The 25,823-nt window shown below is 43.6% G+C and overlaps 1 protein-coding gene and 5 non-coding genes across 6 annotated transcripts in view; 4 read left to right on the top strand and 2 right to left on the bottom strand.

The window, feature by feature from the left end:
- Positions 1-19,793, top strand: part of TTF2 (transcription termination factor 2) — a 29,757-nt gene extending 9,964 nt beyond the window's left edge. Inside the window, exons 9-23 of the mRNA XM_063126903.1 lie at positions 1,839-1,920; positions 2,716-2,832; positions 4,242-4,392; positions 4,479-4,584; positions 7,345-7,535; positions 9,019-9,172; positions 10,867-10,958; positions 11,611-11,687; positions 11,921-12,063; positions 12,162-12,332; positions 13,851-13,903; positions 14,635-14,788; positions 17,242-17,324; positions 18,172-18,246; positions 19,502-19,793. Of these exons, the coding sequence (XP_062982973.1) occupies positions 1,839-1,920; positions 2,716-2,832; positions 4,242-4,392; positions 4,479-4,584; positions 7,345-7,535; positions 9,019-9,172; positions 10,867-10,958; positions 11,611-11,687; positions 11,921-12,063; positions 12,162-12,332; positions 13,851-13,903; positions 14,635-14,788; positions 17,242-17,324; positions 18,172-18,246; positions 19,502-19,646 (1,794 nt within the window). The 3' untranslated portion in view covers positions 19,647-19,793. The remainder of the gene's footprint in view (positions 1-1,838; positions 1,921-2,715; positions 2,833-4,241; positions 4,393-4,478; positions 4,585-7,344; positions 7,536-9,018; positions 9,173-10,866; positions 10,959-11,610; positions 11,688-11,920; positions 12,064-12,161; positions 12,333-13,850; positions 13,904-14,634; positions 14,789-17,241; positions 17,325-18,171; positions 18,247-19,501) is intronic.
- TRNAA-AGC (transfer RNA alanine (anticodon AGC)) lies at positions 2,212-2,281 on the top strand. Its single transcript has one exon. It is a non-coding gene; the product is annotated as a tRNA-Ala (tRNA).
- A 1,407-nt stretch (positions 19,794-21,200) lies between the features above and the next one.
- Positions 21,201-21,283, top strand: TRNAL-CAG (transfer RNA leucine (anticodon CAG)). The gene has a single exon. It is a non-coding gene; the product is annotated as a tRNA-Leu (tRNA).
- Positions 21,284-22,244: 961 nt separating this feature from the next.
- TRNAT-AGU (transfer RNA threonine (anticodon AGU)) lies at positions 22,245-22,318 on the bottom strand. The gene has a single exon. It is a non-coding gene; the product is annotated as a tRNA-Thr (tRNA).
- A 1,172-nt stretch (positions 22,319-23,490) lies between these two features.
- Positions 23,491-23,564, top strand: TRNAI-AAU (transfer RNA isoleucine (anticodon AAU)). Its single transcript has one exon. It is a non-coding gene; the product is annotated as a tRNA-Ile (tRNA).
- Positions 23,565-23,980: 416 nt separating this feature from the next.
- TRNAH-GUG (transfer RNA histidin (anticodon GUG)) lies at positions 23,981-24,052 on the bottom strand. The gene has a single exon. It is a non-coding gene; the product is annotated as a tRNA-His (tRNA).
- Between the last annotated feature and the right edge of the window lie 1,771 nt (positions 24,053-25,823).

Genomic DNA, 25,823 nt, shown 5'->3' with positions numbered 1-25,823 from the left:
TTAGCAGAGTGCTTTTAAGCGTTGAATGATTTTGCGCAAACAGTGGGGTTGGGCGAATGGAAAGGGACTTAAAAGAGTTTATGAGGGTTCTAAGGACGAAATAATATTTATTTATTTATTTATTTATTTATTTATTTATTGCATTGTTATACTACCCAATAGCTGAAGTTCCCTGGGCGGTTCACAAAAATTAAAACCATTCAAAGTATAAAACAAACAGTATAAAAACATGATATAAAAGACAATATAAAAGCACAACCAGGATAAAATCAGCAGCAGTGCAGAAATACAAATTTAAAATACAAATTTAAAGCAGCAAAGTTAAAATTAAATTTATAGACTGTTAAAACGATGAGAGAATAAAAAGGTCTTCACCTGGCATCTAAAAGAATATAGTGTAGGTGCCAGGTGAACCTCCTTAGGGGGCTCATTCCACAGCCAGGGTGCCACAGCAGAGAAGGCCCTCCTCCTGGTAGCCACCTGCTTCACTTCTTTTGGCTGGGGCTCATGGAGAAGGACCCCTGAGGATGACCTTAGGGTCCGGGCAAGTACATATGGGCGGAGGCGTTCCTTCAGATAGCCTGGCCCCAAACCGTTTAGGGCTTTAAATGTTAATGCCAGCACTTTGAATCGGGCCCAGACCTGGACTGGCAGCCTTCCTAATGCACTGTTCACCTTCCTGAAATTCCACTAAAGTCCCAAAATTGTAGTTTTCTCTATCCATATAATGTCACTTCATTTATGTCTATTGAAATGAAAGATGTCCCCATCTTTGCTTTTAGTTAATGGTGCCCATGCGTAATCTCTCTCATTGTGACTATCCATTGCTGAAAGATCAGGAATAGAGGACTGCACTCCATTTGGGAATTGGTTCAAGTGTGTTGGTTTTATTCACTGTAGAGATACCTAAGTCAAAGCAAGGGTACAGAAAAATGTATTTGTTAGAACAGGCCTCTGTATGTTCAAAAATGAATCTTCATTGTAGCTTTTTTATCTTGTTTCTATTTATAATGTTTTAAATGTTTTAAAAAATCAACAAGTAATTCAACATGTGTGGGTTGACTGCATTACCCTGGTTCTAATGGTCTGGGAGCACCCAGTGCTGTAACACTGCTGAAGTGAAGTGGTTGTGAATTTGTTCAGTGCCTGGATGGGAGACTGTAGGAGCCCCATGTGAGTGGTTCAAAGAAAAGTGGAATAAAGCTCTCCTGGTTGTGTCACATTCTACAGATGTCCATCTGGCAGCAAACAAGAAGAGGGCCTTTTCTGTGGTGGCACTCAGAAATAACACATACACCAACGTTGATGCAGCTCAGACACATGTTAAAGACTTTTAGGGTACAATTCTATGCATTTTTAGACAGAAAGAAGTCCTACAACTTCCAGCATCCTGGGAAATGTAGGACTTTTTTCTGTCTCAACATGCTTAGGATCACGCCCTTGTTCACCTCAGTGTTTTATTTGTGTTGTCTGTCATTTCTATTTGTTTTCTCTGTTTTTAATGGGTTTGATTATGTTTTAGTTATATTGTGTATTTATTTTTATGGTTTTATTTCTATACATTGCCTGGATATATTTTATCTAACACGTGTTTTATAAACAAATTCATGCAATAATAAATGCAATTGTTTTTGTAAATAAATGAAATGACTTCTGCTAAGCCAAACTGTAAGCTTTATTGGGACCAAAGTGTGAGTGCCGTTTGCTGCCAATAGCAATTAATTATCAGAAGGATGCATGTATGCATGTTTTGGTTACCCTGCAGATGTTGTGTCATTGGACTCCAGACTGATACATATACTAAAATTAATTCCACACCTTGTGGTTGACTTTCTCAGGTCTCCCTGCTGCTGCATCAGAAACAGGCGCTTGCATGGCTCATATGGAGGGAGAATCAGGAACCACATGGAGGAATTCTGGGTAAGGAACTTTTAGCTAATGTATGGTTCTGGAACATGTGCTTTTCTTTGTTTAAGCAACAGTAATGAAAATAGCTTTGTGTTTAGAGTTTGTGTCATAGGGTGGGTGAGTAATTTACAGTGTGGTCTCTTATTCCCACCCAAGAGTGGGAAAATATATATCCATCTGATCCTTGAAAAGGAGTCTTGGGTTCAGCCCTCTAGTTCTTGGAAGGATTGCAAGCAACTCTTTTGGAATAAGAGAAGGTTGTTACTGAGGATCAGTGGACACCTGCAGTGCAATCCTGGAAGAGGCCATAGCTCAGTGGTAGAGCATGTGCTTAGCATGCAGAAGGTCCCAGGTTCAATCCCTGGCATCTCCAGGTAGGGCTGGAGAAACGCATGCCAGAAACCCTGGAGCCTGTCAGCGTCGACAATACGGGGGTGGACGGACCAAAGGTCAATACTAGGACCTTCTGATTGCAAAGCATATGCTCTACTACAACTCCCATGATCCCTCACCACTGCTTATGTTAACATGGGCTGATGAGAGTTGTAGGCCAAACATTTGGAGGGCCACCAGTTGCCCAACCATGAACGAGATCCCCAGAGGACTACGGCTTGGCTAAAAAGGCCTGACAAATCCACATTCCTTCTGTGCCGAAGGGTGGAGCATCACAGGGTCATACTCACCAAATTCTTTTAAGAATTTGCACACTTTGAAGTGTGAGACAAAATCCATTTGGAAAGTGAATGTCTACAATCTGTCCATGCCCTGATTTCTGTTTTCTTTTATGCTGTTTTTTTTTCTTTCCAGCGGACGATATGGGCTTAGGGAAAACTTTAACTATGATTGCTCTTGTCTTGACCCAAAAGACTTTACAGAAAGAGAAGGGGAAAGAGAAGAAACTAGAGCTGTGGATGTCAAGGCAAGGTAGAGAAATAACAAGCTACTGGCAACTTTACTGCCACTGTCTGACGACTTCTTTGTGCAGCCTAGTAAAACTGAATTCTCTTATACTGGTTGTGTAGAAAGGAAATATGGTGTCTGAGGTAGCTGTTTGCAGTATTGTCATCTTTTTTTTTTTAACTGTGGCGATACTGTGAAACGTCCTCTCATATATTATATAATACTAACAGCAAACTTGAGGGCTGGTTCTTAAGTTGCCAAAATGGCACCATCCCTGCATACAAAAGGGGGTATCTGGAAGTTTGGGAGCACCCCAAGATTTGCAGAGGTACCAAAACAATAAGAGAAACCTTTGGGAGAAATCTAAAGGGGGTTGGGGGAACCCCAAAACAGCATAATGAGAACTGGGCATGCTCAGTGGGCATAGAATGCTGGTAGACTTTGGGGGAGTGAAAATGGGAGGGGGGAATGGAAGGGAGTGGCTGGAACCCTGAACAGAAGTCATCTATGCTGCTAAATTTTGTTGCAGATGCCACTTAACACCAGAGCCAGTGTAGTGTAGTGGCTAAAGTGTTGGACTGGAATTGGGAGATCAGGGTTCTAGTCCCCACTCGGTCATGGAAACCCACTAGGTCACTTTGGGCCAGTCACAGACTCTCAGCCCAACCTACCTCACAGGGTTGTTGTTGTGAGGATAAAATGGAGAGGAGGAGGATGTACACCGCCTTGGGTTCCTTGGTGGAAAAAAAGGCAGGATATAAGTGCAATAATAATAAATAAATATTTATTTATGTCATTAACTGTTTTTCATGACAGAAGAATTTCAGAGTGTGTACAGTGCCAATAAAACACAATAAAATCGTACAATCAATTAGTAAACAATAAGAGAAAAAGGGGAGAGCACAGACACAAATAAAAAGCGACTTTAAAAGTGCAGCAATACAGATTCAGTCAAAAGCCTGGGTGAATAAACAGGTCTTCAGTTGGTGCTGAACGCTTAGAAGTCTCTTAAGTATTTGAGCAGGAAGGTAATTCCACAGTCAGTGTGCCTGTATTGAGAACGCCCTCTCTCGGCTTGCCACGTATCAAATCCCTGGCAAGCGAAGCACCAGCCAGAGGACCTCCTCACTAGATTTTCATATCCAAGCAGGTGCATATGGGAGAAAACTCTCCATCAGGTATCCAGGTCCTGAGCAGTGTAAGGTTTTGTATGTCTTGACAAGCACCTTGAACTTCATTTGTAGCAGATAAGTGGACAGTGCAACTTCTTCAGAAGTGGGGTAATATGTGTCCTGTAGGCTGTTCCACTAAGCAGCCTTGCCATGGCGTTTTGCATTAGCGGCCGCTGCCAAGCCACCTTCAAAGGCATGTGAAGCTCTTCGCAACAGTCTAATCCCGCACTTGTATTCACCTGTTAATGTTTGCATTTCAAGATTCCCGTGTTATCTTTTCCCACGGCACTCTGATTGTCTGCCCTGCGTCGCTGATCCATCACTGGAAAAAGGAGGCTGAAAGACATGTAAGAAATGGTAAACTGAAAGTCTGCCTGTATCATGGACCCAACCGAATGAAGAGTACTACTGCGTAAGTGCAAAGCTAGGAGGTCCTGCCTAAAACGGTAGTTTCGAGAGATCATTTGGCTCACCAGCCTTCTCTTTTCTTCTTTGCAGCCTTGCTGGGTTTGACATGGTTGTCACTACATATAGTATTCTAGCCAAGGAAATTCCCACACAAAAAGAAGAAGCAGACGTTGCAGCCAAAGACTATACAGTAGAGGTGAATGAAAAGTGTATACTTGTTTTAGGATATATGTTGAAATAAAGGCTGTGTTTGAGTCAAAAGGCATAACAGTGTGTTTGTATGTAGAATCATAGAATAGTAGAGTTGGAAGGGGCCTAAAAGGCCATCGAGTCCAACCCCCTGCTCAATGCAGGAATCTACCTTACAGCATACTTGACAGATGGTTATCCAACTGCCTCTTGAATGCCTCTAGTGTGGGAGAGCCCACAACCTCCCTAGGTAAATGGTTCCATTGTCGTACTGCTCTAACAGTCAGGAAGTTTTTCTTGATGTCCAGCTAGAATCTGACTTCCTGTAACTTGAGCCCGTTATTCCGTGTCCTGCACTCTGGGAGGATCGAGAAGAGATCCTGGCCCTCCTCTGTGTGACAACCTTTTAAGTATTTGAAGAGTTATCATGTCTCCCCTCAATCTTCTCTTCTCCAGGCTAAACATGCCCAGTTGTTTCAGTCTCTCTTCCTAGGGCTTTGTTTCCAGACACCTGATCATCCTGGTTGCCCTCCTCTGAACACGCTCCAGCTTGTCTGGTTCCTTCTTGAAGTGTGGTGCCCAGAACTGGACGCAATACTCTAAATGAGGCCTAACCAGGGCTGAATAGAGAGGAACCAGTACCTCATGTGATTTGGAAGCTATACTTCTATTAATGCAGCCCAAAATAGCTTTTGCCTTTCTTGCAGCCATATGTTCAAGTGTGTGTATGTATGTGTAGAGCTTTGGCTCAGAGTCAGTTTCTACAAAGACATACATGGAGGAAGATTATCAGGCTGTGCTGCCTTTGATTGAATTTTCATTATAATTGCAGTGAACAATGGTTGGAGCTAGATTTAGGTGCGTACAGGAGGGCTAGCAGAAACGGGTGTCGTGTAGTGGCTAAGGTATTGGACTGGGAGTCGAGAGATCTGGTTTCTAGTCCCCACTCGGTGATGGAAACCCACTGGGTGACTTTGGGCCAGTCACAGACTCTCAGCCCAACCTACCTCACAGGGTTGTTGTTGTGAGGATAACATGGAGAGGAGGAGGATTATGTATGCTGCCTTCGGTTCCTTGGAGGAAAAAAGGTGGGATATAAATGTAATAATTAATAATAATAATAACCCTGCCTTCCCATGGGAGCCCTTAACAGCCTCCTAGAAATGTTACACAGACCGTCAGGTGATTTTGCTGGATATGGGGGTGGGGGGCACGTGCAGAGGGCAAGAGGGTTCCTGCCACAAAAAATCCTTCCATCAACAGAAGGCAGATTCTGCATACAACCCAATCTGTTCAGTGGATGTGGTTGTGCCATATTTTGACTCTTGTAGCTTTGAAAACAACAACAATAACAAAAATCCTCAAGATAGCCATAACACTGTATTGCATCCATTCCCAGCCTCGTGCCTTCCAGGTGTGTTGGACTACAACTCCTAGCATCCCCAAGCCATGCATGCTGAGGGATTCTAGAAGTTGAAGTACAACATACCTGGAAGATACCAGATTGGGGAAAGCTACTGTATTGTAACTGTAAGTAGTCCAAGTGCCATGTGCATTGACAGCACTATATTAATAATAATAATAATAATAATAATAATAATAATAATAATAATAATAATAATATAATGCAAGAAGTTTAAAAATCTGTTCATTAATTACATGTATTTATAACACTTAAATATGATGCCTATAAAAGTGTAATCTGTAATTGTATGATTTTCATATCGGATTTATTTGCTTGCTTGTTTTTAATTTCATCCCTTATGGATGAAGGACAGTTCATAATTTTTAATAATAATAATAATAATGATGATGATGATGATGCAATTTCCTCTCCCTATTATACTTTATGGATTTTAACGGAATGAGAGAGGCATGTTCGTGTTTCTCATAGGATGCATGAAGAATCTGCTCTTTGTGAATTCCGGTACAAACTGACCTACCTCTGCTCCTTCTGGACTAGTATGTGGATTGGAACTTAACTATCCATTACCATTGCGCACTGGTCCGAATGTTCTGACGCAGTTCTCTGCTCAAAAGATGTGTCAGATCAGTTGAGGGAGACCACATTTAGAAGGGCATTTTAAAGTATATAGTTACATGCACATTTTTGTGGTTTTTTTTTTTAAAAAGACCCCAACCCCACCCGACCCCCAGCAGATGAATGTAGAAACTGGACAGAATGGACTTATGAGTGAACACATGTGAAAATGCCACTGAGTGAAAATCCCTAGTTTCTCAGTTGAAAGCAGAAAGAGATCTTGAAGATTCATTGGTTTTTCCTGCTAAAACATAGAAATAAATCAGGTGGGAGAGAATTCCAGGGACCAGGATTGGGCCTTCTGCACTTAACTATACCAGCCAGTTCTTCTTGCTTCGTCCTGTTTCCCTTCCCTTTTGAACTCCCAGATGCTGAATTTGTTTGCATCTTACCCCTTTCCCCAACCAACAGGAGCAGGACGATCTGTAAATTAGCAATTCACATCTGATAAACCTTCAATTCCATTCACTGTACCTGAGTCATGTAACTGCAGAGCTAGGTAGAATTGGGCACAGGATTTTATTCTCTCTAAAGTTGGAATGTAAAATATTTGTTATTTGTTTGAAGTATCAAATCCTTAACAAGAATGTAAGAACTTAGTCGGGGTGTGTGTGTTTCCCCCTCCCTGACCTCATAAATCTAATTTATAGCTGATTTTAATATGTGTGCTGTACTTCAGACCCCTTTTCTTAAGACTTTAAATGCAAAATCTACTTTCTTCCTCAGGATAAATCACTTCCCTTCTCTCCCCTGCTGTGGATACACTGGGCCCGAATTATACTGGATGAGGCCCACAACATCAAAAACCCCAAAGTGCAGGCCTCAATAGCTGCTTGTAAACTGAAAGCTACTGCCAGATGGGCTGTCACGGGCACGCCCATTCAGAACAACCTCTTAGATATGTATTCTCTGCTGAGGTAAGCTGATCTCACTTGTGAACTCGCAACAGCATACATAAGTCTTGGCGGTTAAACCTGGTTTGTAAGTATCTTCCTTAAAGGACTTTAAACTTGAGGACCCTACTTCCTCAGGGGTACAGAACTTCAGACCTGGAGGCCAAATTGAGCCCTCTGGGGATCCCAGAGCTCCATCACACCAGCGATTTGCCTGGTGTGTGGATTTGCATCACGGTACTCACATGACGCTGTGCTTGTCCTGCTGACACCCCACCTCTTCCCCCGTCTTTTCCTAGAACGCCTAAAGTCTGGATTATTTTCCCTAAGCGTGTTTTGCTTTCTTGGGGGCATGTGCTGTGACGAGAGCCTTGCTGTCGGCTAGAATGGATTGCATCAGGTCCTGGCAGGGAAAAGCGATCTCTCCCAGCAGCTGGCTCCAAGCCTCAATAGAAAGCCCAAACCTTGCATCCCAGGCTCGAAAGCATTTTTCAAAATCGTACAACACCCAAATCTCTGCAGAGACAGGATTGTACTCCCTTGATGCTCCCAAAGAGCCAGACTAAAGTGTCATTCAATTTTTGCTGGGCAGAAAGGCGGTATGGTTGAAGTACTCATCTGACAGGACCTGTCTTGTTAAAGTGGGGGAAGGGGAAATAAAAGAGGCGGTGTGGAGTGGAAGAGCAAACAAGCGAAAGCGCAGCATATTCATGCGAAAGGGACTGTAAGCTTGACATGCTTATGCATCGGGGGTAAAAAAAAACACAGAGGCAAAGCAGGGGGGGAAATTACGTGTGATGGAGACCCCAGTCTGGCCTTGCAGAGTCTCCTGAAAGGCCACGCCCCTTTCCCCCCAGCCAGCCATCATTGGGTGGTTTCCTGGCTTTTGTGTTGTTTCCCCCACCCACCCACCCCTCTCCTAAAGGAAAATGGCTCTCCTAAGGCAGTAAGAGCTTTAAGCTACAACATGCTGGTATTTTGGGGCTGAGCGTAGTGGCCCCATCCTGTTTGCCTTGAGCCTCCCTCCCCTGGAATGTTCTCCCTCCCTCCCTCTTCTCCAAAATAGAATTCAGCGCTCAGGCAGAAAGGCAAATTTCTGTTTTCCTGGTGTGTCTGCTACCAGAATTTGTGGGAAGAAGATGCATACCTAATATATGTATGTCTCTGTGTGTATTTATAGGCCCACGCACACACATATGTATTAGGGGTCCGGATTTGCCCAACTGATTTACATAGGGTGACCAGATACAAAAGAGGGCAGGGCTCCTGCAGCTTAAACTGTTGTGAGTGAAGAGGGAAATTCACCAGGTGCTGCATGCATACAAGTGACAGCTGCTGAAATCCCCTTTTCTGTACAACTGTTAAAGATTCAGGAGCTCTGTCCTCCTTTCCATAGGGTCACCCTAGATTTAGATGAAAAATAATTGGTCCTGATTCCCCGAAACCTTAATGGTGGTGCTTTCCCTGTCACAACTTCTTTCCTCTTCCCCGCCTTTTGTCGTCATAGATTCCTTCGCTGCTCTCCTTTCGATGAATTCAAGGTGTGGAAGACTCAGGTGGATAATAACACAAGAAAAGGAGGCGAGAGGTTGGCCATTTTAACCCGGAGCCTTTTACTGCGAAGAACTAAGGACCAGCTGGACTCGTCTGGAAAGCCTCTGGTAACAACTGGCCTTTCTTTTCTTTCATTTCCTCCGGGTGGGAAAAAGAACTCTTTTGCTCCTTTTACTCACGGCCAGTTCTGCAGCCAAATGAGGTGGAAGAATCGCACCGTGATGGAGGTCAAAAAATCACAGATTTTAATGCTCTCCTGTGTCACATAAATTACATGCTCTGATAGAGCAGGGAGTGGCCTGAGAGAGAGCTTTTCTTCCTGATACGCTAGCATGTGTGTTTTAACATGCAGGAACTTAGCTTTCTACATGGGAAGGCAATCTAAAATGCCATCCCCTCTGTGCAATCTGAATTTGCATGGTTTACTCTCCCCATCTCACTCTGCTGCATGTGTGCACCAGTCTTCATCGTTTTAATCTGAAAAATGGAGGGGCAGCTGAAAGTAAGAAAAAACGAAAAAATGCCATGACATTGGACACAGGACCTGAGCGATGCCACTTTTGACTTGTAGTTTACTTCTAAACTGAGGTATCTAATCCTCTGTGCGTATGACTGATTTGATTGATTGCTTAGAGGGGGAGAGGCATTCTAGGCATGGGGATTTTAAGTAGGGGTGTGCTCCGCTCCGTTACGGATTCCTGGATCCGAAGCGGAGCAAGCTGATCCGCACCTCCGAAGCCCAGTTCCGGAGCGGATTGGGGGAAGTCCAGATCAGCTCGGAGCGGTTTGGAACGGTCTGAAGCGATTTGGACCATTCTGAAGCTCTGGACCCAGGTAAGTGGGGGGAGGGGGGCTTACCTGGCACCGCCACCGCAGTCCGTGCAGCGATGGAGCCAGGTAAGGGGGGAGGGGGGCTTACCTGCATCTGTAGCGGTCTGGGTGGCAGCTTCAACTGCAGCCCAGACCAGAAGCAGGCCACGGCCTGGGCCGCAGTTGAAGCCGCCGCCTAGACTGCTATGAACGCAGGTAAGGGGGAGGGGGGCTTACCTGATACCGGCGGCTGCCGCTGCCGCAGTCTGTACGGCAGCAGACGGTGGAGCCAGGTGGGGGGGGAGGGAGACTTATTTGGCCCCCATTTTGTCCCCCCTTCCCCACTTACCTGCCCCCGCAAGTAAGTGGGGAAGGGGGGGCAAAATGGGGGCCGAATATTGATCCGGACCTCTGGATCTTGCTCCGGTTCTGGAGCGGATTAGCTGAGGTCCGGATCGACCCGAAGCGGTTCAGGCCCGATCTAGAAGGTCCGGAGCGGGATCTGAAGCGGTTTGGGGAGGGGGTGCACAGCCCTAATTTTAAGTATCAGATAGAAGTTTCCTCTTTGGACTTACTAAGGTTGAGTCTTGACTGTTTGAAAAGTCCATGTGATGCTGAGCTTTAGGGAAGCTTGAATCTAGGCCAGGGGTACGGAATCTGTGACCTTCCAACTCCATCAACTGTAGGCAGTGTGAGGGCTGATGGGAATTGCAGTCCAAAACCATTTGGAGGGTCACACATTTCCCCATCCCTGGTCTAGGCATTGTCCCAGTAGTTCAGGTCACAAATCCAAAGAAGCATAAAAGGTGCTTATACTCCATCTGCATAGCTTTCCTAGAGCTCATAGTCAGGGGAGCCTAAAGCAAAATGTGCCACCTGGCCCTTTCGTAGGGGACGTGACGCTTCTGCTGGTTTTGCACAGCTGCATTGTAGCCAATTGTGCTTTCACACTTTTTTAGAAAAACACTATCTGGTTCTTCCTTTTATCTAGGTACCACTGCCTCAGCGTCGCACTCGACTGCACACATTAAAACTGTCAGAAGGTGAACAGTCAGTGTATGATGTGCTGTTTGCAAGATCACGGTACGAGAGATGTCTGTGAAATCCTGAAGAATAAATTCATTTCGGTGGTTGACTCAACCTAAGCTAGAGGTTCCCCCTATGGAACAGCATTTAAAGGATGGGAGATACAAGACCCCTCTTCACTTTCTGTATCTTTTCTGATGCAAACATGCTCTGCTCCCATCCCCCCATCCCCCCAAAATGTACTGAGAATTCAATTCTCTTTGTGGTAGAAGCTGCCACCTTGGTGAGATCCCTCTGCAAGCTTAGGTGTACAATATTTTTCCATCTCCTTGAATTCCTATGCCTTCTGGTTTCTCAATGGCCTAAATCCTTCCAGTCCCCTGATATTATAATGGATGAGGTTTTGAGGGGTGGGGAGTGAATTGGCATGTCTACCATTATAAGTTTAGTTTCTTCAGACTTGTCTTGGTGATCTGCTGTTTGTTTTAGTGTTTGCAGACAATCACTTTGATAAACTGGGTTCAGTCTCTGCAGCTCTCTTCTGGTCAGGGTTTGGAGGGTTTTCTGGTGGGACTGACTTGTCCTACTGAGACACTGTCCCTTTCCCAGCTTGCTTCTCTCCTCATGCTGAAACTGTCCCCATCTGTCTACATTTCTCGGCACGCGGAACAGTCTGGATGTTTGTTAATTGTGCTTTGTCTTCCACCAGGTCAACACTCCAATCCTACCTTAAGCGGCAGGAGGCCCAGCATACAGGGAAAGCTGGGGAGAACCCATTTGACAAAGGTCAGTATTCAATCTGCCTTCCTCCAGTATCTATAGAAATGTGTTGAAAGGAATCTGATGTAGATGTTTTCAAGCCCACAGCTGATTTGCCCTCCAGATGTTGGGAGTTGTAGTCCAACACATCTGGAGGGCACCAGCTTGAAGAAAACTGTTCTTGTTTTTTATTCTCCTTACATCAATCAATAGCCTGCTGCTATTGCTCTTGACATGTATGTAGTTTTGTCTCTGGGTAGGAGCACAGCAGTTTAGACTTGGTCAACCAAACTCCTTGGAAAAGACTGGCAAAGATCTTCCTCCCATCTCCACGACCATTCACATCCTGTCCCTGTTGCTGAGGCTCCGTCAGTGCTGCTGTCATCTTTCCCTACTAAAAGTGGTAACTATGTGACAGACGTGTACGATCATTGACTGCTGCTTCTGTGTCCAGGTTTAGAAGTTGCCAGGCCCTGGCTCTACTGATTCTTTTCATTGCAGGCTCTGGACCAGGCTAACCTGAACAGCGAAGGCATCTCTCTCACACTGGAAGAACAGCTCAGTGCCTTGACCTTGTCTGAACCAGAGAGCAGTGACCCTCAGTCTATGGTGTACCTCTTTGGTACTGGTTTCAGTGTGGATCTCTTTGAAACTACCAGGCAGAGCACCAAGGTATGGAGGCTTTGGCAACCCTTTCTAGAAAACTCTGGTGATAAGGGTGGATTAATTTCTCCTCTTTTTTATCTTTTTATTTTTTAGAATCTCAATTCAGGTTCATTCATTTAGCCAATTTAACTTACTTTTTTACAAATACACTGTAATTCATTGAACTGGTTTGAAAGTCACAGCAACAAACCCATGATTTCTGGGGAATGCAGGCTGTGTGCTAGCCACTTCCACTTTCTGCAAACAGATGGATTGGAGGTTGTGAGCATGTTTTGTGAACCTGGACCACTGGGTTGTTTATAGGCTAAACAACCCAGTGGTTAACCCATGGTTTGTTATTGGATTAACCCCTGAGTTGTTTAGCCTCATAACAGTCTATTGGTCCAGGTTTGCATGTCACACTCACAGCCTCCAAAGGGCTGATCAGAGGCTATTGACAGGAAGTGGAAGCAGTTTGTGTGCAGTGTGTGTCCCTGCAAATTAAATTAAATTAAGTTTGCCACCATGACATAAGAACCGGCCCATTATTACAAAATGTTGTTTTTCCCTTTTAACAATGTGCAGTCAAACACACGCATCCATGGAATAAGTCCCATTGAACTTAGTGGGGCTTGCTGCTGAGCAGACTTGCACAGGATTGCACTGTACGACAGCAATAAACTAGTAGTCTGCATCAAAATACAACTACAGACCCACTAAAGATCTAACTGAAAGGGCAGGACTACCATTCCCACCCACCCCCAATTGCTACCACAAAACAGTCTGCTTAAAGGAGTAAAGTGTACAAATAACAAAATGCTGTATTTTATTTTACTACATAGTCTTGCATCACGTTGCGAGATGGTAGTGTTGCTATATGCATATTGCCCAGGACACAAGTCCTTGGGTTTGCTTTCTCTTTTATATCCATGCATATAGGTGAAATCCAGTATATTGCCCATCTGTTTCAACATTATAGCTACTTCTTATGGCAAGGTGGGAAAGCCAGTCTTAGATTAGGTCAGACTTTTCCCTTCCAAAAAACTGTATGACTAAAATTAGGTTGACCTCAAACTCTCTCTCATAATTACAGGAGAGCTACTAAGGCAGGCTGCAGTACAGGGGTAGAGGTGAAGTAGGGCCCGCTCCATTGGTTCTGCCGAAAGACCATCTCTGTTTGGCTTCTCCTCTCTTTGAATTGTTTCCACTCAGTGATCATTATAAGAACAATTAAGTAACATTAAGAACTGGTGCTTGAGTTTGCTTGTTTTCCTCTTCTGTCCCCATATTTTTTTTTCCTTTTCTGTCATATCTGTTAGATGTAAGCCTGAGGGTGGGAACTATCTAGTTTGTTGTTGATCTTATGTAAGCCACAAAAGAGTGGGGTAAAAATGCTTTAAATAAATAAGGCTCCAATCTTAGGCAGAGTTATTTGGAAATTAGCCCCATTCAACTCTTTGGTTCTGGGACTTATTTCTGGAGAGGGGGCGGGGAATGTGCTTGGTATTGGGTTTTAAGTGTTGTTTCTCTCCTTCATACTTCTAGCTATCGCATCTCTTGGAAGAGCTGAAGGCTATCCAAAGGAATTCCCAAAAAAGGTGAGTCGGGGCATACCAACTGTCAGAGGGTATTGTGGGTTTGGGATGCTATCCAATGCAAAAGTGAAGAGAATGGTGGGAGGAACCTACGGTTTCCTCTCCTGAAGCAAAAGACTAGGTCAGTACCTGGGAAGGAGACTACTCAGGAACCTGAGTAGTGTTAATACCTTGGAGGAAGACTGAGATACTAATGGAGCAATTTTTCAAAATGGGATTTCATAGCATGGTGTGGTACCTGAAAATTTGGAATTCCAACCTGAGGCTTCCAAATACATTGGAATATGGGGATATCTGTAGAGCAACTCAAAAGATAGATCCCATATGAAGAGTAAAGCTTGTGGCTGGCATTTCTAACTTCATTTCTAGAGTACTTAAGGATAGAGGAATATTGCCCATGGCTAATGGCTCAGTACATTGTTTAAATAAATGGGGAAGGAGATGAATAACCCCCTCTGATTGCTTAACATTCAGAAAGATATTTGTCTTAAGATGTTTATGTATTGTATTTTAGCCATTTTAGAAGACTCACAGCTTATATAGTACACATTGAGTGTGTTTAAGCATTCTGTATACATGCATCTCCATAATCCGTACACCAGCCCTGTAAAATAGCCCGGCATACTATAGAGTGGAGGAGGGGGGTGGAGGTTGCCAGAACAGTAACTTCCCTAAAACCGCCTAGTGAGTTTGCAGTTGAGGTGAGATTTGTACTCTCTGCCCTGTCTTTCCAGTGTCATTGTGTCCCAGTGGACTAGTATGTTGAAGGTCGTGGCGGGACACCTTCAGAGGCTTGGCCTGAGATACGCCACAGTGGATGGCTCTGTAAACCCTAAGCAGAGGATGGATGTGGTTGAGGAATTCAACAGTAATCCTAGAGGACCTGAGGTACGGAAAGAGACTAGAGTTTTCAGTGCAGCTGTGCAGTAGCTAGCTTCTTGTCAGTGACTTCTAGTACTAGACCAGATCCTTAATTGCCAGATAGGAGTACGCCAGTTGTCATTTTAGCCCAATATTCTGTCTATAATTCACTTGATAAACTTTTCTTGATCCAACTCACTATGGTTTGTAATCTTCTACCTTAAATGACTTGGCAGTGACAGTCTACTCCAGGCAACCTTTTTGGGCCCATTTGGCAATTTGAGAAACTGTCCTGGACATCACCACAAAATGGCTGCCATTGGAGATGTAGCTTACCAGACAGAAGTGACATCCGTTTTTCTTGGTGGATGGACGGGCTGCAGATGAAAGCATCAGTCTGCAGACACTCTCCATTTTTATTTCTTAAAAATGTCTCTGAGCCCCATGTGTGGCCCAGAGGCGTTCATGGGAAATTAAGAACAGCAGCATCTGGAGGCCCTCACTTTGCTTGGAAACAATCCCAGCTGCCAATAATAAACTTTGTTGTTGTTGTTTTTAAAATGGAAGTGGAAAAGAAAGAGGGTGGGGAGGAGGAGCCAGCCATGCTTTGCACCTTGGATAGCTCCTTTAGAGTTCTGACTGGTTCTGATTGAAACCTGAAGCAGATTCACTGCCTCACTGACATTGGAGCCACCAGCCTCCACTGGCCTAACCCTGACTGACCAAATCTCTCTTTCTCGAGTTTGATCCAGATATTGTTCAAATTACCACATTTCTGTTTTTTTAAGTAATACTGGTCTAAGTAAAGTGCTGCTCAAAATGACGCGATGGCCAAGGTCTGTACTGAAATGTTACACACTGTGTGCCCTTTAATATCCTCTGTGTGTGAGAGAGAACGGTTTGTTTTATACCGGAGTGACTCATTCCAAAGGTCACATGCAATTCAAGGATCTGAACAACTTTAGAGTCTAATGCAGTGAGTTTAGTGGGTTAGACTTGCAAGATGAAGCTGTGCTCTGAACTGCAAGTAAAAGAGAAAGTCCTATAGTTGATACTCATCATGGTTAGGGCTTCATAGATTACAAGTAAGTGTGCAATGCTAGGCCCAGAATTCTGAGAATCTTCTCTTTTTTTCAGAACAGAATAAAACCCCAATTTTCTAGCACCTATAGCTCAAAAGACTGAGGCCTTAGCTAGACTTAAGGTTTATCCCGGGATCATCCCAGGGTCGTCCCTGCCTGCTCCCGGGATATCCTGTGTGTCATTTACATGAACAGGGATGACCCCAGGACGATCCCAGGATAAACCTTAGGTCTAGCTAAGGCCTAAAAATTGTGCAGGCAATGCCATTTGAAAATATCAGAAGCCAAAGTTGGTCGCCAACCAGATTTATCAGTAGCTGGAAACAGAGTTTCAGGTCTTTGACTGCTAATGAACAGCAAAATAAATACATAAATAATGTAAAATAACTCCGTATATCCACATCTCATTGAAATAGGTCACATAAATCAATATTTCCCCTGGTTGATGGATATGCAAAGGAGGGAGGGGTTCTGTGCCTTGACAGCTCAATGCTATGCATGTTCACACAGAAATCTCACTGAGTTCAATGGGGCCTAACTTCCAAGTTGGGCCCCATAGGACTGCAGTTTTAATAGCTGGATGAAGTAATAATGCCTCTACTTGACAAGGGGCATATCTACATGGGATATTTATTCCGTCGGGGATGCGAATTTCCACACCTTTGCACACATGGCACAGCCATCAATTCGCAGCCACGTCGTGGTTTTCCTCCCAAAGCTGCGCATTTTCATGGTGGCTTTTTGCCACATATTTTCGCTTTGGTGTGTCGTTGCTGCAGTTCTCCAATCGTGTGTCACTGGTGGGGTGAATGCGGTTAGGACGGTGGGCGTACTTTGGGGGCAGATTCTACCTCTCTGGCACTGCTGTGGGGCTTCCTGTTTTGGTTTCCCCAACTTGCTCCTTCACAGTTGCGCATGTGCGAAGCTTCACAAGAGTGCAAACAGTAGGCATGGCAACAGGTACTATCGATGAACTGAAGATAATGTACGTTAAATGCAAAGACTCAACTGTCTGTAGCTTCATAATTACATAGCACTACAGAAGAGGGGGATAATAGTTAGAGAGCCCCAAACTGTGCCTGTTGAAGTGTCTTAAATGTTAACGACACAAGAGCCCTGTTCTCCTTTTCTGGCCGATCATTCTAAATGGGATGTCAAGGAGCTGTCTTGCTGAATGCTTTTTGGGAGAGGGTTTGAGTTCTCTATGTGTGAAATCTGATGCTCCTATAGAGAGGGGTGTCTTATTCTCAAAGGGTGTGGTTCTACTACAAAGTTCCCCACAAATAAGCATGGGAAATGACTTAGGATCTCATTGTGGGTGCTTCGTCTTAAACCATACCTAGAAGAAATGGTGTATCTGTGTCTTGCGTAATAACTGCTTTCTCTCACTTGTCACAGGTGATGTTGATCTCTCTCCTGGCTGGGGGCGTTGGCCTTAATCTGGTAGGAGGAAACCATCTCTTCCTCCTTGACATGCATTGGTAAAGATATGGCAGCTTTTACCTCCACATCTGAAATAAATAAATAGCAGAGGCATTCTATGTTGTTTGCAGCTGCAAGAATCAGATTTGTTGATTAAAGGATCAGATCATGAATTAATGTGTCCAAATTATATATTTGGTTCAGTCCTTGTGATTTAAAATATATTTTGAAATTTAAAGTATCTTCTATATGTTTGCTGGCTGACTAGGACAGTAAACATATATTCTTCCTAAACTGGCTAATCCACTCCTAGATGAGCTCTTTGCATTGATAGATGAAATGATGCCTGAGGAAACAAGAGGGCCCTGCTGTTGTCACTGCTTATTCCAAGCCAGGGAAGGATTTAAACCTGGGGTGGGGAACCTCTTTCAGCTGCGGAAACGAAATATATTTGGAGAAGCTCTTAGGGTGGGTGGGTGGAGCCAAAGCAAAGAGGCAGGGCCAAAAATGCAAAAAGAAATAAATGCGAACATGTTGTAGATTAAAGCTCTCATTGCCAGTAACTAAGCCTGAGGAAAGCCATTTTGAACTTTTAGAATTGGGGCGGGGGGATACACAAAAGCCAGGAATCCCCCCCAATAATTAGTGGTTGGGAAAAGGGTGTGTGTGGCCATTTGGGGAACCCCAGAGGGCTGGATTGAGATCCCAGGAGGGCTAGATTTGGCTCACAGGCCTGACCACCACCCCACCACCCACCTAATTTTAACCTCTAGGAGACCTCTGCAGCCTTAAACTTGCCAATACTATTCACTCAACTTAATGTGTGGACTAAAATTTCTAGCTTTCAGCAGAATTCAACTACAATCATAAATAGCCGAATGCTAGAGCAGTTTCCTTATATTTCAGGAATCCAGCCCTGGAGGATCAAGCCTGTGACCGTATTTACCGTGTGGGGCAGCGAAACGATGTCATGATTCACAGGTCAAGCTTCGCTAAATGTCTTGCACCATCACTGGTGGTGTCTTAATTTCTATGAGTTGTGATGTTGCTTCAAGTGTCTTATCAAAGGGAGTTGTGTTGGCGAAATTCTTGCAGCCCACTCTGCTCATCACTATCTGGTTTTTTAAAGTGACCATAGCTCAGTTTTTTTAAAATATCTATCTATGTATAAAATTCAAAGTCAGGAGTTAGTTGGTCATCCCTTTTTGACTGCCTTCCATTTAACTGATTCTCATGGAACACACTTCATTGGAAAGCTCTTGATACACAGATTCCACAAATAACAATGGTTTTCACTACAATTAAAAGTCAGGAATCTAATTATGTCCACAAAGGTTTTTGGGGGGTTGTTGTTGTTTTAGAATTAGAATTAGGCTATCTTCTGTAACAACTATAAAGTTTTATTTTTAATATAAAAATATAATTAAACATAATTAATTGCAAATTGGAGCAAAATGAAATCTGAACACACACAAAAACTCTGTATACCTTTATAAGCACAGGTGCAAACCAAAATACAATGATGTACCAGTAACATACGACCTGTAAACAAATCATGAAGGAATTAAGAGACATCTACAGTTAAAAGAACCCCGTCAAAGTTTAGTTATTGCTCAGAAATGAAGTCTTCAGCTGTTAAATTTAACAAAAGAACATGTAGAAGTCTCTGTACAGCTTTAATTAACTTAAAGCTTTCATTAGATTTGATTTTTCTCCACAAACTGTCCATGGGGAACCAACTGTTTTTTAATAGTTTGGTCCAGTGCAAAAACTGTAATGGTGTGGAGACAGTGGGTAGGGGGCTATTTTTCTCCTTTTCTCATAATACTAGACCCCGGGGGCATCCCATGATTGGTGGGAGATTCAAGACAGATAAAAGGAAGTACTTATCCACATAGTGCTTAGTTAAACTACGGAATTCACTTCCACAAGATGTTGCGATGGCCTCCAATTTGGATTGCTTTAATGGGCCATTGGACAAATTCATGGAGGAGAAGGGTATCAATAGGTATTAGCCCTGATAACTATGTGCTACCTCCAGTATCAGAGGCAGTATGCCTATGTACATCAGTTGCTGTAGAACATGGGTGATAGTGGGGTGCTATAACACTCATGTCCTGCTTGTGGATTTCCTATGGACAGTTGGGTGGCCTCTATGTGAATAGAATGCTGGACCCTTGGTCTGAGCCAGCATGGCTCTTCTTATGGACTTATCATGCCTTGTGTTTGGTTTTAGGTTTGTCTGTGAAGGGACAGTAGAAGAGAAGATCTCGGAGCTACAAACCAAGAAAAAAGAGCTGGCCCAAAAAGTGCTGTCCGGAAAAGGAGACTCCTTCACAAAGCTCACCTTGGCAGACCTCAAACTCCTTTTTGGCATTTAACTGTTGCTTCCCCCTCCCATCCCTATATGCAGAAATCATATGTGTGCCTTTTTAAAAGTTGACTATCGTGTATTAATAAATACTGGGTCAGTGCTACTGCACAAGTTGCCTTGTCTCGTTCTTTGTTAGCATGCTGTCTAGGAGGAAGGCCTTGCCGTACCTGTGAAAAATAGGAACAGAGACAATGCAAAATTTGGGGATGCAAAAATATGCCTGATATTGAATGGTTGCTAGAGTGGTGTGTGTTTTCACCTACCCAGTGTTTTTTCACCTATCCAATGTAGTCCATTCCAAGACTACTGTTCACATCATATAGCTAGGAAAAGGATCCACTGGTTTGAATTTCTGTCCAAATGAACAAGCCAATCAAGGCCACCTAGATAGGAAATCTCCTTAAGGTGCAGAACTTTAGACACATTGCTCAAAATAATTAAAAGTGTTACACCAATAGTATCCAGAACAACAACTAATATTGCACTCTGTTAATATTCAGATTGAACAATTTACTGTGAACAGAAACATGGAAGGATGGACAAGTAGCTCAAATGGGATGGTAGAACTGGGCACGCCCTCCATGCCTTTTCCAACGTAGTGCCTGGAATGGACTCCCTCGTGGTATTTGGGAAGACTCAGACTGTGGTGTTTTTTCAATGCTTTTGGGAAACGCATCTTCAAGAACTAGAAGTGCCCTGCTGGCTCAGACCAAGGGTCCTAGTCCATCACTTTGTTCACACAGTGGCCAACCAGCTGTCGACCAGGGACCAACAAAGTAAGACATGGTGCAACAGTCCCTATACTGAATGATACCAAAAAGTACCAGCCAGAAATATTGGAGCATGATATTGGAACAAATGTGCTGCCGCATCTCATCTGTTTCCCAATGCAATCTGATGTCTCATTTGGGAGTAAGCTCCACTGAACTTAGAAGTCTTAAGTCCCATTAAGTAGATATGTCTAGGATTGCATTATTAATGTTGTAGGTCTGTAAATATATTTCATTCATTGTGCTGTCTCAGAAAGGAAGCATTTTAGCTGTGAATAAAACAAGGTAGAGTAGTCTGTTTGATCCTCAAAAAGTATAGTTTTGGGACATTTTTGTTTCATATTATGGTCAAAACTGCAATATTGCTATATCAGACTTGCAATGTTCATTTCAAGTTGCACTCAGTAAATTGCCTAATTATGCCTTGCATTATGAAAAATTGGTCTTGCTTTACTAAACTACAAAGTGATTCCTCATTGGCTTGAAATCCTGTTTTGTATCCTCTTCAGATCTACCACATACAGATCTACTTAAACAAAATAAAAAAACTTAGCACAGATGGGTATTTTAATTTCTTCTAATCAAATACAATTAAAAGCTTGGTGGAACAAATTTCCATAATCGTTAAGGTGAGACTTAAGGAGGAGGAGGTGTGTGTGTGGAAGGAAAAAAAACTGGTAAGTTTTTCTGAAGGAAATTTGAGGGATAGCTACATAATAATGTAGATACAAGACTGTGTATATAAATAGTAATTGATTACTAGTACTAGTTTGAGAGAGTTTCGTGTACCTGTCAGGATGGCCGAGCGGTCTAAGGCGCTGCGTTCAGGTCGCAGTCTCCCCTGGAGGCGTGGGTTCGAATCCCACTTCTGACAAGCACATATTTTCTTCATGTCCATAGTACTACGAACTATAGTTTCACTATTTAGTCCCACCGTTTTCATTTTGTTAAAAAAGCTGGGGTGGTCCCATATTAGAAAATGCCTTCAGATATTGTTTTAAATTTCGAATCCGTATAACCCTTGTTTTAATGTAGTGTTTGGAGGCTGCTGGGTATTGTGCGTTTCAAGAAAACCCGGCGGAGAAACACTTTCACTATTTAAGCATGCAAAAGAAGCGGCTAATAGCGTGGAAGTTAGAGGGACGAAGGAAGCGTCCACACACGCACGCGCGTGTCAGTGGTGCCTTTAGGAAGGGAGATGAGGTCCAGGGCTACAGAAGCGTGAAGGGCAGCCTCAAGGAGACACGAGTCTGCGACGGGTCCTAAAGAAACTGCAGCCCTTGGGAGTTTCCTCCATGCATTTGTTTGAAACGTCGTTGGGCTTCAAGGCTGCCTGGATGCCCCCAGGTCCTCTGATAGATGATCTATTTGATTGCGGATACTCTGGGGAAGGCGTGGCACTCTCCACATGCTCAGATGGAACTATTACCACTTCACCCGATTACTGCTGAGCTCTGGTACTAAAAGCAGACTGCGGAAGCGAAAACGTGCCATGGCAGTGAAGAAAGTGTGTTTTTCTTTGTTTAATGTATTGACTACCGAGTTAAGACAGGTCGTTTTCTGTTTTCCACTCTCCATTCTTAAGGGGAGCAGAGCCCTTTAAATAGACGGCTGGGAAACTCGTAAGTAGGACAAATGCAGTGGGGAGAAATCCTTCTACATCCACCGCGCTCGGTGGCTTGTGCTTTTAACCCTTTTCTTTTGCAAGCTTAAGAATACTTTGCCCACTTTGAGTGCTACCAAGCAAAAAACATAGAATAGTGGGGTGAAAGCGGTAGCTCTGGAGACCCTGCTTTATATCTTCAAAAACGAGAGCCGTAGAAGAAGAGAATCCGAAGCACCGCTGGGATTCGAACCCTGGATCTCCTGTTTACTAGACAGGCGCTTTAACCAGCTAAGCCACGGCGCCCAAAGTTACGTCATAGCGCGGTCAGGGCACCCTCTCAAGAATGCATGTAGTGTTTTATAATTTTGAGTAGGAATTCCTGAATCATAATAGTTCCTTGTATTTCCCAATGAAGGTACCTGTTACTTTAGAACAGGTGCCATTAGAAGTTTGCTACTTGATGAGTGATGGCAGTCATTTATAAATGCCTGACTTCTGGTGGTACCTTTAAAAACTATCAACTTTATTGCAGAAATCCAGACTTCTGATATTGGATGTCTTTTCGCCACGCCGGACATCAGCAAAGAGCTGGGACCTACGACTCATGCCTGACCAGAGCTGAGCCCCTCCTTTAACAATCCCCCACCACCACAAGCCCTGGGGTGCTGTTTTAAATTTTCCACAATGCACCATAGCATTGTCATGTCAGGGCATTGTAGGAAATTTAAATAGTGGCTGCCAGGCACCCCATTTGAAGCTGGGGCTACCAAGGTAGCACCACCGCCGTTGTCTGGCAAGCTCACTGATGCTGAAGAATACTTTTCTAAGAGCCCTCTCAATGCTAGAGAGTAGCTGATGAAGGCAGCCTGCCTTTCGACTCCTTTTTATATTTCTCACCTTTGGATGGTGACAAAAAGCCATCTTAGGGCCCTGAGCAATCTAGTTTCCTCTTCAGCTGCCAGACTATTGCTATAAATCATTTTTAATGACCCTGATTTCAGTACATTGGCTGATGCTTTCTAATGTCCACTGTTCATACCCCAAAACAAACCCATCCCTCTGTCTTTGGGGAAAACAATATAGGATTGGGATTAAAAACCCAGATGAAGATGGATGAATTATAACCCAGATTTTCTCCTGCACAGCCTGAGCCTGCTGTGTTAGGCACCTCTCTGATCCTTCCGAGAGGGATTCTCTTTGACAGAAAGCAGCTGGAACTGCAGATGCAGAATCTATCCATGCTTGCCGAAGCTACTGCGTTTTGTTGATCATCGTTACTGCCTGTGGAAGAGGCTGCGCGACAGTCTCAATTTTCCTTCGCAGTGGAGGGCGGGGGGACGGGACCCTTTCTTTTTCTTTTTTTGTTCACTGAAGAAATCAGTTGAAATTACACATATATTTGGACCAGAAATAAAAAATTCGGCCTAGCATTGATTTTCTGGAAGAGGGAAAATCTGAAAACCTTTTGCAAGCACGGCCGGTTAGCTCAGTTGGTTAGAGCGTGGTGCTAATAACGCCAAGGTCGCGGGTTCGATCCCCGTACGGGCCAGATGCTTTCTCATTTTATCCCCCCTCGCCCTGCACTTCGGGCAAAAACTCGTTCCGGGGGACTTTTTGTTACTCGATGGGGATATTTCCGTAGCCGGTATCACGTTTCCCAGTTTGTTCCCCACGATAATCTCTGCATTGCAGTTGCATTTTAATTAAATAATTTAAAATTCTAAATCATATGCTGCACCTTTGTCTAGAATTGTACTAAACGATTTATTTTAGTCGTTCACATGTGTATCTTTCATCTCCAAATTATGCTTAAAAGTATCTAGAAAAGAGATACTTTCCTATTACTCTTGATGATGAAAATCATACTTTTAAAAGAAATACAAAGGCAGAAAACAAAATGCGTTTTAATAAATTTGCTTCTATGTTTTATTAAATTAGACTGAGAAAACAGGAAGAAAAAGAAACTGCCGTGACTCGGATTCGAACCGAGGTTGCTGCGGCCACAACGCAGAGTACTAACCACTATACGATCACGGCGCGCCACCAGAGAGCTGCCAAACTAAGCCTGCAAATTTCTATATCATAGACTAGTAGAGAAAGGTGGCGCTGGTTTCATCCTACGTTTAGTCGGAAGTTGCAATTACAAGCAAACTTTTCTCTTCTGAAAAAAACACATTATCATATGGGCAGCGGCTCAGCAGAGATATAAACCTCTCTGGAGCGAAGTATAACTGAGCGAAGTATTAACCACCTTTCTTCGGTGTTCCTCGGTTTTGATGCTTTGAACGCTACGTTCTGCGTCCTAAAGATTCACACCGAAGACACATTTTACATTGAACAGTGCGATGTAAAATCCTATACCTTTATATTCAGAAGTAAGCCTCATTGAGTCCAGCTACTCCCAGGAAAGCGTGCATAGGTTTTCCGCCAGCTGCATAAATTCTCCACTACGTTTAGGCTGGAAGCCTATTCACACTTCCCTGGGAGTAATTCCCACTGAATTTAGCCCTACTTCTAAAGTAGACATGTACAGGATCGCGCTGCACCACGACTTTGAATTAATCCGCGATGAGTCTCTTTCGGGTTATTAAAAATAGAAAAGGGAGAAACAAAAGGACAAGTCATGACTTTATTTTCTGTATGAATCCCGCCTGTTAGCCCATGTCGATCATCAGTCACAACCGGGCGCAGCTTTTTTCAGCGACCCAACTCGGGGGCGGGAGCACATCTGTCGGCTGCTCAGGACATCAGAGGAAAGGTCGCACGCGCTGAGAGCAATTTTATGCCTGTTTACACAGAAGTCCTACAGCTCCCAGCATGCTCCAGCCAGCACTTTTAGGAGATGTAGGACATCCATAGGACTGTGCCTTAAAGACGCCTTTCCTTCTTACTGTTTTCCCTCTCTGCAAGAAAAGCTGCTCAGCCTTCCCCAGCCTTGCGGATCGCCAAGAATGCACTTTCCTTAGGATTTGCTTTAAATTTATGACAAACCGGGCAGATTTCAAACTATTTTATTACTGTGACAGCCTACTGTAAGTATACAGGGTTTGGTTGCATTGTTTTTTGATCACGTTAGTCATGACTTCTTGAGTCCTCCCCCTCCACTTTTGATCTAAGTAAAAGACTACTCTTCTATTGTTGTATGTGCTCACACCCTTTTATTTTTTTCCTCTCCTCTATTCAGACAAAGTAAAGAACTGGACAGCACAGCTGGATAAATATTTAAAATGTTTGGTGAATTTTTTACTTACCCTTTCTACAACTAACTTGAGTCAAGAGTGTCACAAATAACTGCTTCTTGTATGACAATTTTCATGATACTATGGGTGGGGTGGGGGCTGCTTGTTGGACTGCAATACCCATCAGCCATAGCCATCATAGCCAATGATGAGGGGATGATGGAAGTTGCAGTCCAAGAATATTTGAAGGCCCCCTGATGTGATGGTGCGCAACCCTAATTATCCTTGCATCAGCTGTGCTAGCTGGGAATGTTGGAAATTGTAGTCCAACTTTATCTGGGGATCCAAGGCTGGGATTGTTCTAGATCTCTAGACTGTCATTCTGGATTCTTGGGCTATGCCATTTTGTCATCAGACCAAAATGCATAAATCCTTTGCCCACTTCTTGGAAGGAAAGGCAAAGTGAAAAAAGGCAATATGGGAGTTACCAGCATGTCAAGCTCTTTTCCTTCCATCAAATAAAGAGATTTGTACTCCTTTCTTAAGATAATTCTATCATTTGGGGAAACTGAACAACCTTCACAGAAGCCCATAATTTCAAACTTTGCAACTCAGAAAAGAAATCCAAA

Source organism: Elgaria multicarinata, chromosome 5 (genome assembly GCF_023053635.1).
Source record: "Elgaria multicarinata webbii isolate HBS135686 ecotype San Diego chromosome 5, rElgMul1.1.pri, whole genome shotgun sequence".
Classification (NCBI taxonomy): Eukaryota; Metazoa; Chordata; class Lepidosauria; order Squamata; family Anguidae; genus Elgaria; species Elgaria multicarinata.
Note: the sequence above shows the minus strand (reverse complement) of the source record. Positions and strands in the feature narration are given on the sequence as shown.